The sequence below is a fragment of the Schistocerca piceifrons genome, chromosome 4 (genome assembly GCF_021461385.2).
Source record: "Schistocerca piceifrons isolate TAMUIC-IGC-003096 chromosome 4, iqSchPice1.1, whole genome shotgun sequence".
Classification (NCBI taxonomy): Eukaryota; Metazoa; Arthropoda; class Insecta; order Orthoptera; family Acrididae; genus Schistocerca; species Schistocerca piceifrons.
The window spans coordinates 631,218,325-631,228,683 of NC_060141.1; the positions used below are offsets into that span (position 1 = coordinate 631,218,325).

General features: G+C 42.2%; 1 protein-coding gene across 1 annotated transcript; it reads right to left on the reverse strand.

The window, feature by feature from the left end:
* Nucleotides 1-5,263: 5,263 nt before the first annotated feature.
* LOC124796075 lies at nucleotides 5,264-10,032 on the reverse strand. Its single transcript, XM_047260161.1, has 2 exons — nucleotides 8,447-10,032; nucleotides 5,264-5,315 (listed from the first exon to the last, which is right to left on the reverse strand). The coding sequence occupies exons 1-2, from the start codon at nucleotides 10,030-10,032 to the stop codon at nucleotides 5,264-5,266; spliced, it is 1,638 nt and encodes a 545-aa protein (XP_047116117.1).
* Between the last annotated feature and the right edge of the window lie 327 nt (nucleotides 10,033-10,359).

Sequence of the window (10,359 nt, forward strand, 5' to 3'; positions counted from 1 at the left end):
CGTTTCTAGCATTTGTAGGCTTAGAGAAAGCTTTTGACAATGTTGACTGGATTACTCTCTTTCAAATTCTGAAGGTGGCAGGGGTAAAATACAGGGAGCGAAAGCTATTTACAATTTGTACAGAAACCAGATGACAGGTATAACAGTCGAGGGGCACGAAAGGGAAGCAGTGGTTGGGAAGAGAGTGAGACAGGGTTGTAGCCTCTCCCCGATGTTATTCAATCTGTATATTGAGCAAGCAGTAAAGGAAACAAAAGAAGAATTTGGAGTAGGATTTAAAATCCATGGAGTAGAAATAAAAACTTTGAGGTTCGCCGATGACATTGTAAATTCTGTCAGAGACAGCAAAGGACTTGGAAGAGCAGGTGAACGGAATGGACAGGGTCTTGAAAGGAGGATATAATATGAACATCAACAAAAGCAAAACGAGAATAATGGAATGTAGTCGAATTAATTCGGGTGATGTTGAGGGAATTAGATTAGGAAATGAGACACTTAAAGTAGTAAAGGAGTTTTGCTATTTGGGGAGCAAAATAACTGATGACGGTCGAAGTAGAGAGGATATAAAATGTAGACTGGCAATGGCAAGGAAACCGTTTCTGAAGAAGAGAAAATTGTTAACATCGAGTATAGATTTAAGTGTCAGGAAGTCGTTTCTGAAAGTATTTGTGTAGAGTGTAGCCATGTATGGAAGTGAAACATGGACGATACATAGTTTAGACAAGAAGAGAATAGAAGCTTTTGAAATGTGATGCTACAGAAGAATGCTGAAGATTAGATGGGTAGATCACATAACTAATGAGGAGGTATTGAATAGAATTGGGGAGAAGAGAAGTTTGTGGCACAACTTGACTAGAAGAAGGGATCGGTTGGTAGTGTAAGTAGGCCGTTTAGGTTTTTTTTATTGGTAACGCCACGTAGCGCTCTGTATGAAAATCACTGGCTGTGCTGTGTGCAGTCTGTGGCTGGTTTGCATTGTTGTTTGCTATTGTAATGTCGGGCAGCTGGACGTTAACAGCGCGTAGCGTTGCGCAGTTGGAGGTGAGCCGTCAGCAGTGGTGGATGTGGGGAGAGAAACGGCGGAGTTTTGAGTGCGGATGATCTGGACGTGTGTCCATCAGAGTCAGTAAATTTGTAAGACTGGATGTCATGAACTGCTATATATTATGACTTTTGAACACTATTAAGGTAAATACATTCTTTGTTCTCTACCAAAATCTTTCATTTGCTAACTGTGCCTATCAGTAGTTAGTGCCTTCAGTAGTTTGAATCTTTTATTTAGCTGGCAGTAGTGGCGCTCGCTGTATTGCAGTAGTTCGAGTAACGAAGATTTTTGTGAGGTAAGTGATTTGTGAAAGGTATAGTTTAATGTTAGTCAGGGTCATTCTTTTGTAGGGATTATTGAAAGTCAGATTGCGTTGCGCTAAAAATATTGTGTGTCAGTTTAAGCATAGTCATTTATAATTTTTTTAAGGGGACGTTTCAGTAGGGTGTATTCTGAAGCATCAAGGGATGACCAATTTAGTATTGGAGGGCAGCGTGGAGGGTAAAAATCGTAGAGGGAGACCAAGATATGAATACACTTAACAGATTCAGAAGGATGTAGGTTGCAGTAGGTACTGGGAGATGAAGAATCTTGCACAGGATAGAGTAGCATGGAGAGCTGCATCAAACCAGACTCTGGACTGAAGACCACAACAACAACAATAGATAAAGAAGGAGTAAAAAATGTGTTCACTGGATTTTGGAACTTGGGAGATACTGATAAGCAAAATGCCTTCCTCTTTCACAATATAGAAGCATGTTCTGTAAAACGGAGATACAAGAAAAATTCGGCAGAAAATTGTTACAAAAACAATACTTCCATTTTTAGAGTGAAGATTAATGCAAAGTCAGTGAATCTGTGTAAAAAAATTATTGATGAGCGTTCATGGCCTACATAATCACAGAGGCCATATCAACAATATAATATCGAGATTAAAAATTAAATATGGAACTCTTTTTGATAAACGAGGTCAACATTTCAATAGGCCTAATGCTTATACTAGTAGTGCAGTGAATGGTGTCCATGTTCACATTAAGTCCATTCTGAGGTACTGCTCTTATTACAATAGGTCACAAAATCCTGAAGGAGTCTGCTTAGGCAGTGATATGAATATCACATTGCTGTATGAAAATTACTGTTAATGCTGTAAAGATACAAACATACAAGCAGTATCTCAAAGTATAGAAAAATATTCTGTGAAGAATATAATATAGGCTTCAAATCCCCAACATGTGATTCGCTCCAGATAAAGATAGAAAATCGGCCAGAGGAAAAGAAGTCTGCGACATGCATAAAAAAGGAATTGCACTTGCGTTATGCTGAGTCTTTGAATTCCAAACTATGTGAATTTTCAGAGCAGTCCAAGCATGAGCCTAACATACGTATCATATCCATAGATTTGCTGCAAACTTTGCCGTCTCCCAAGCTCAATTTTTCTGTTTCCTTTTACTCCAGAAAACTGTTGACATATAGTGTTGGGATACATTATTGTGGGCAGAATATTGGACATATTCTTGTATGGGATGAAAGTATTGCAGGCCGACGTAGTTATGAGATTCGTAGATTCTAATATTTGAAAACATCCATCCCTGCAAAAAACTTGTCGTATTTTCTGACATCTCTGGGGTCAGAATAAGAACTGGAATATAACGGCAGTTTGGAGTTATCTGATCCACACAAAGCGGTTTGAAGAAATTGAGCATTCAATGATAACAGCTTCAATTAAATAGAATTACCAAATAGAAAACATGCAGGCTTTCAATGATAACAGCTTCAGCTACATTAGGAAATACTAATAAGCAATACTTCAATAACAACAGTTTCAGTTAAGTGAAATTATCAAAATAGAGAAAAGGCAGGCCTTCAAAGATAATGGCTTCAGTTAAGTAAGATTAAAAAATAGAAAATAGGAAGGCCTCCAATTATAACAGCTTCGTTTAAATGAAATCACAAAACAACCAGGCCTTCTTTAATAACAGCTTCAGTTAAGTAAAACCACCAAACAAACAGGCAGGCCTTCTTTAATAATAACTTCGGTTAAGTAATCAAGAGTTTGAATTGCCTCAAAAATGGTTCAAATGGCTCTGAGCACTATGGGACTTAACTACTGTGGTCATCAGTCCCCTAGAACTTAGAACTACTTAAACCTAACTAACCTAAGGACATCACACACATCCATGCCCGAGGCAGGATTCGAATCTGCGACCGTAGCAGTCGCGCGGTTCCGGACTGCGCGCCTAGAACCGCTAGACCACCGCGGCCGGCTGAATTGCCTCCTCACAAGTGGTGCACCAGAAGGCTTATACGCAAAGAGCACAACACTAGAAGAAATTAGAAGGCCAGTAAGGTTACAACGAGAGGACCCGGATTCCAGGGCGCTTTTCGTTGGGTACAAACCAGCAAAATAAATATTAGCACAGTAAGGTAAATTACGTGAAAGCAACACTAACTAGCCAAATGGTATACCCGCAGCACTGCAAGATACTGGCTCTACAACGACGGCGAAACGCCCGAAATAAACTGGGCTGCCGAACACAATTACATAGCCTCAGAAACTGCAAATTTTGAGACCCAAACACCTCCTAAGCCAATGTAATTAACAGGGTGATGACGTCTGCAGTGCCCGAAAGTATCTCCACACTGACACCCGGCCATATTACAAGAAAAAGGTACTTACCTGGTGTTCGGAGGCATTTTGCAGGGAGGTCGCCTAAAACCCAACTTCTTCGGTACTGCGTGACGACCTTGGAGTCCGGCCAAAGCGTAGAAGAAACATGTTACCGTTCCGGCTCAGGAAACACCATCGGGTCACACAGTTTAAGATATCCTTTTAACAAACAACCAAGGCCAGTGTCGACTCAGGAAAAGCAAACGACAGCCACGATTCAAGGAACCAACAGATGGTGAAAGGAACCGCCTAACAAACCGCAATGATTGCAACAGACCTATAGGTACCAGTAAAAAAATAACAGTTAAGATGTCAAAATCCAAAACCTAACTGAAGTTCACGAATCGAAGCTGAAGCTTGCCGGTTCCAAAGGGAGCACAGCGAAATGTTAGTGGCCTCAAACCAGAGGAACATCGGACGACAGATCCGACTGGTGGCGCCAGTAATTCTAAAGGCGACGCGACCAACCCTGCCATGGCTTACGCCCTATTAGGAACCATTTCCCGCATTTTGTAATGTCCTGGGCACCATCAAAAAGCGCGGTAATTTCAGTATTGTGTTCGAATAAAAATTTCTGTCCGTCCCTCTTCGCATTTCTTGCAGTTGCCGTCTATACTACAATGTAGCAGTGCTTTTTATGTAAGACCCAGTTTCATCGAGCTATGTTACTTGGTAGTGACAATCATGTCAAAGTTATATCCGTCGTTAAGTTTCGTACACTAGTGTATGCATAGAGCACTCTTGAAAATATATCGACATCAGACAGTTTTCTGTTAAAAGGTCTAAGTCTGTTTGCCCTGTGTCAACTGTTGTATTTACGTTGATGGTGCAGAAAAAATATAAGTTTGCAAGAGTGTATCTATGTTTCACGTTCTTCCGGTAGTTAGAAGAAAGAAAATTAATGGTTCAAATGGCTCTGAGCACTATGGGACTTAACATCTATGGTCATCAGTCCCCTAGAACTTAGAACTACTTAAACCTAACTAACCTAAGGACATCACACAACACCCAGCCATCACGAGGCAGAGAAAATCCCTGACCCCGCCGGGAATCGAACCCGGGAACCCGGGCGTGGGAAGCGAGAACGCTACCGCACGACCACGAGATGCGGGCAAAGAAAATTAATGTAGATGTAATTATGTGCACTTACTTCATACCTATTTAGAAGGAAGTTATAGATAAAGCATAAGTAGTATATCTCAACGAATATTTCGTTACCTTTCGATCACTTCCAATTAGCGCATCAGTGGTTGCATCGTTGTGACAAAAGAGCGACGCATAGCCAATGATAGTCGGTGTCGTTACGGTGAACCGAGAGTAATCTGGGCTGTAGAGATAGCAAGCAGTTTCAGGTGTGGTTATCATGTGTAAATGTCATACTTCGTTTCTTTACTGCCTTGCAGTTCTTTTAGGCAACAAAAATACTTTTTCTAAAGCTGACTAACAGTATGGAAAGGTGTCAACACAGATTTCAACATGACAAGTCTGATCGTTCCCTTGACAGACTGCATTTCAGGCAAAGATAAGTAGCTGCTGTATTCCTAGAATGACTATTGTGTCATCCCCACAACCATTGATATCTGGATAACAGTCTCCACAAATCTGTAAATTCGTTAAAAGCTGTGCAAATTTTCTAGTTTAAATTTAGATAGAAGCGAGAGGTTTTTGATATTTATTCTTTTTTTCGAAATAAAAAACGTTGACATAGTACTATTACCTAAACACAATTTTTTTGAGACTGTTGGCAGTACTGTTTGTCGTGCCATAGTAAAGCGAGTCTGTTTCTCTAACATGAACTGTATTCGGACACGGTACGTGATTTAGACCTGTCACTGGACATGGTGTCTGCGTCAGGAGGATGAAAAAAAAAAAAAAAAAAAAAGGTGTATATTCTGCTGCGCGGTGGCTAAATTAGGAGTTGTTGGCAGAATAAATTAATTATATGGATTGGGTTGCAGAGTGGTGTTACAAGTACCCAAGGTTACGGGTTTAGATTTCGAGTCAATTGTAGGTTTTTCTTCGCTACTTTCATTTTTGGCAATGCTTTCTGTACGTGAAAGTTGCAACATGCTCCAGCTTCTACGTGGAACTGTATATCATACTTTTATGGGCAACATATCTGAGGGATCGCATGCCTAGTAAAGCACAGTGATATTCAAAGCAACAATCAGGTTGAAGGCACTTTATTTTATTTCTCTTTCTGCTGAACTACAAAAGTGGGTACAAATGCCATCTGTGTCGGATTGGTAAAATCAGAATTTCCTGAGAGAATCAGAACAATGAATGGCGAGAACAACAGCACCGAAAACATCAAGCCTTTCGCGAAGCTTTAGTTATCGAAAGTGTAACTTGACAGGAAAGATTTGGATCAGGGTTCTTCCGACCGGTTTCGCGTCATCGCGTAATAACGGATTTGTCTGAGAAGCCTGTGCTTCAAGCGAGATGCTGAAGAAAGAGTGGCGGGCGGTGTGCGACGCCCAGAAAAGAATGACAACGAAATATTCACGCTCTTCATAATTAATTCATAAACAGATACAGCGTAAACTCGTTTAGAGACTCGAACCTTCGTCTTCTTCAAGCACTTTGCAGGCATTGTGCCGGGATGCCTCACTAAATGTCCCATAAACCTAGTCTTTCTTCTAGTGTGGACTTTTCGTACTCTTAGTTATTCACGTGTTCTTTTTTTCCATCTTAAGTTCACATTTTGTCCCAGTATTTAATTTTAAATTATCTCCGTAGCACCAGTCTTCAAAGTTTCACCTTCCCCGGCTCCCCAGCAGGTCATCTTTCCATCCAGACAGCGACTTCCTCCATACGTACACTTTCTTAAACATATTCCTCAGTTATGTGGTAAAACCAATGAGTCCATTTTGCTGAAAAAATCTTCTCTGCCTTACATACCTGCTAGAAAGTAATCTTGTATGGCATCGTTCCTAATTCCGAAATTTGGGAAGTCACTAAGCAGTTTTTTAATACTCTTCATCGTATTGGTGTTTCTTATTCTTTACGCAATTTCTATTATAATTCCGTTCATTCTATTCTATTCACCGGTTTTTGGTTTTTATTCATTACCTCGTCGTCGGCTGATACTCGTATCCGAGTTTTCATTTCTCTCCTGAGATTTCCTTTGTCACGGTTCAGGCGTGGAAGTGTCGTTGATGGCTTAGCAATCCAATCCTAGCGTGGAACAGGCGGCCACAGACATTACAGCTGATGGAAGGTGGAGGACGTGGCTGAGCCTGGAGGAGTTTACGTCTCTGGCGTTTGTCATTCTCCATTCTTCGACGTTCCAGCTCAAAGTTTTGAAGAGCATTTGAGGTAACTGAGCGCCAGCGACTTCGGTCTTCTGCTATTGTGGACCAGTTACTCGGATCGATGTTCAAGTTTTTCAGATTTTTCTTGTACTGATCCTTATAACGTTTGAGAGGGGCACCTCGTGGCCTTTTACCTGTGCTCACTTCGCTGTACAGCATTTGGCGTGGAAGTCTGTCATTTTTCATCCGCTGGACATGTCCGACCCATCTGAGTTGATGCCCAATGATAAGAGCTTCCATGCTATGCATTTTTGCTTTCTCTAGAACAGCCGTGTTGGATATGAAGTCATCCCATTTCAGGTTCATGATATATCTTAGCTTCTGTTGGTTGAAGCGTTCTAGTTTCTTCAGATCGCAGCGATATAACGTCCAGGTTTCGCAACCATATAGCAGGGTGGAAATGACTACAGCTTTGTACACCATCAGTTTGGTGTACAGTGTTAGGTCTTTATTCAGGAAGACACGCTTTGTGTAAGACGACCAAATGCTACATGTGCAGCACGTACTCTATTCTCCACATCTTTTCCAGATGAGCAGTTGGATGACAGTATGCTTCCCAGGTAGAGGAAATGGTCCACTTGTTCCAGGAGTGTATCATAGATGGATATGCTGAAGTCAGGAACGGAGGAGCCAGGAGTTGGCTGCGCCATCACCTTTGTCTTTGAAATATTGATGGAGAGACCAAATCGTTCGTACGCCCTGCTGAAGGAATCATCTGACAGCTGCAACTCTGCAGGTGAATGAGCTGGAGAGGCATTGTCATCAGCATACTGCAGCTCTGTCACACGAGTGGTACTGGTGAACCTTTTTGAATGGAGTCTGGACTGGTTGAATAATCCTCCATCAAACCTGTACTTTAGTTCTATTCCTGCATTGTTTACGGTTGTCTCGTAAAGCATAGCTGCCAGATACAATGCAAATAATGTAGGTGCAAGAACGCATCCTTGTTTAAGCCCACTTGTTATTGGGAATTCACCAGTCATTTCATTCTGGCAGAGGACCTGTCCAGTCATATCAACGTGGAGAGCTTCAATCAGGTCAACAAAATGTTCAGGGCAGCCGAAGCGTTTTAAGACCATCCACATGGCTTCTCTGGGAACTGTATCAAAGGCCTTTTCTAGATCGTAGAAAACAAGTAGTAAAGGCTTTTGCTGTTCTCTGCACTTCTCCTGTAGTTGTCGTGCACAGAAGATCATGTCAATTGTCCCTCTTGAAGGTCGAAACCCGTATTGAGACTCAGGTAGTATAGTCTCTGAAAGTGTCTGGAGGCGATTTAAAAGGATTCTTGCCAAAAATTTTCCAGTGACAGAGAGTAGAGATATTCCCCGGTAGTTACCACAGACGCTTCTGTCGCCCTTTTTGAAGATGGTGACAATTGTGGAGTTCTTCAAGTCAGCTGGTACCTTGCGGGTTTCCCACATTAATATAATAAGTGAGAAGAGTCTAGTTTTTAGAGGCAAGCCGCCACCCTCAATAAGCTCCATCGGGATGCTGTCAGGTCCAGGAGCCTTCCCAGGTTTCACACTCTTGAATGCCTTGCAAAATTCTTGAAAAGTTGGAGGATCAGCCAGCCAGGGTTTTGGAGGGTGCTGTGGGACATTTTTGAGAAAATCTCCAGCGGCAGTAGAAGGGCTGTTTAACAGTGAGCTGAAGTGCTCTTTCCAGCGTTTTAAGATGTCCTGACTTTCAGTAAGAATGGTGGAGTTGTCAGCAGCTTTCAGTGCTCCTGATGAGGAGCGGATAGGTCCATACAGCTCTTTAATACCAGCGTAAAAGCCACGCAGGTTCCTTGCATCAGAAAGATTTTGGAGTTCTGTGGCTTTCTGTTGCCACCATTTGTTCTTGATTACTCGTATTTCACTTTGACATTTCTGCTTGAGTTTTTGAAAGTGTGCTTTCTTTTCTGCGCAGGATGGATCTTGAGCAAGGGATAGGTAAGCATCCCGCTTTGCATTGATGATGGCTTGGATTTCTCCGTGGTTGTCATCAAACCAGTCACTTCTTTTCCGTGCACTACAACCAACAACATTCTCAGCAGTTTCTTTGATGATGTTCTTTAATGTGGTCCATTCTTGTTCGACGTCATCTGTGGTTGCTGGAGCTTTGTTAAGTTGTTCGGACAGTATGTCTTGGAAGTGTGAGCGAACATTTTTGTTGTTCAGGTTGCTTATGTTGAATTTTCTGCGTGGTGGGTTTGAAAAGTGGGATCGTGGCTTGCGATACTTTGGTACTCTCAAACGGCTGACTAAAAGTCTATGGTCCGTCCAGCACTCATCGATGTTTAGTGCTGCTTTTGTGATGAGAATGTCTTTCTTGTCACGCTGTCGCGTAATAACGTAGTCTATAAGATGCCAATGTTTGGAGCGTGGGTGCATCCATGTGGTCTTATAGCGGTTACGCAAACGGAATTGGGTATTGGAGATGAAAAGCTCGTGCTCAGCACATAGACCAAGAAGTAGCAACCCATTTGCATTGCAGTTTCCCACCCCTTGTTTACCCATGACATCTCTCGAAAAACGGTTGTCCCTTCCCACTCTGGCATTGAAATCACCAAGTAAAATTAATTTATCTTGAATGGGTATTTTAGAGAGAGTACTGTTCAGTTGGTGGTAGAACTGATTCTTTGTGTCTTCATCACTGTCTAAAGTAGGAGCATATGCAGAGACGAAGGTGATGAATCTGTCTGAACCAATGGGTACTCTAAGAGTCATCAGTCTTTCATTAATTGAGACAGGTGTAAGTCGAAGATTTTTCACTATTTTCGTTTTTACAGCAAATCCTGCACCATGGATGCGTGGTTCTCCTGCATCCTTTCCCTTCCAGAAGATGGTGTACCCTGAACGTACCTCACTAATGTGTCCCTCACCTGAGAGTCTTGTCTCACTCAAGGCAGCTATGTCTATATCTAGACGGGCTAGTTCTTGGGTGATAAGAGCGGTTCTTCTCTCTGGTCTGTAATTGTTCACGTCCAGGAGGGTCCTGACATTCCATGTCCCTGTTGTCATAATCATTTCATTCTTCTTTTGTTTACGTCCGCAGTATAAGGAGTGACCTACTGGGTGCGGATTCCCAGCCCGGTTCAAGTGTGACTTCCGATGTTTAGCCCACATTTTCTAGGGCCTTCCCCATTCAGGGTGGGCAGCGGTCATCCTAAATAGGCCTGCCCAGTCGCAGATGCAGGACCGGATTCCCAAGTAGTCACAATTTTCTAAATTACCTAAATTCTACTATAAAGACCCTGTTCAGTGAAGTCCTTGTCAAGAGGGTCTTCCCTGCAACCTTTTGCTAGGGTGAGCGTCATGCTAGCATGACGCCCAATGCGCAGCTACTAT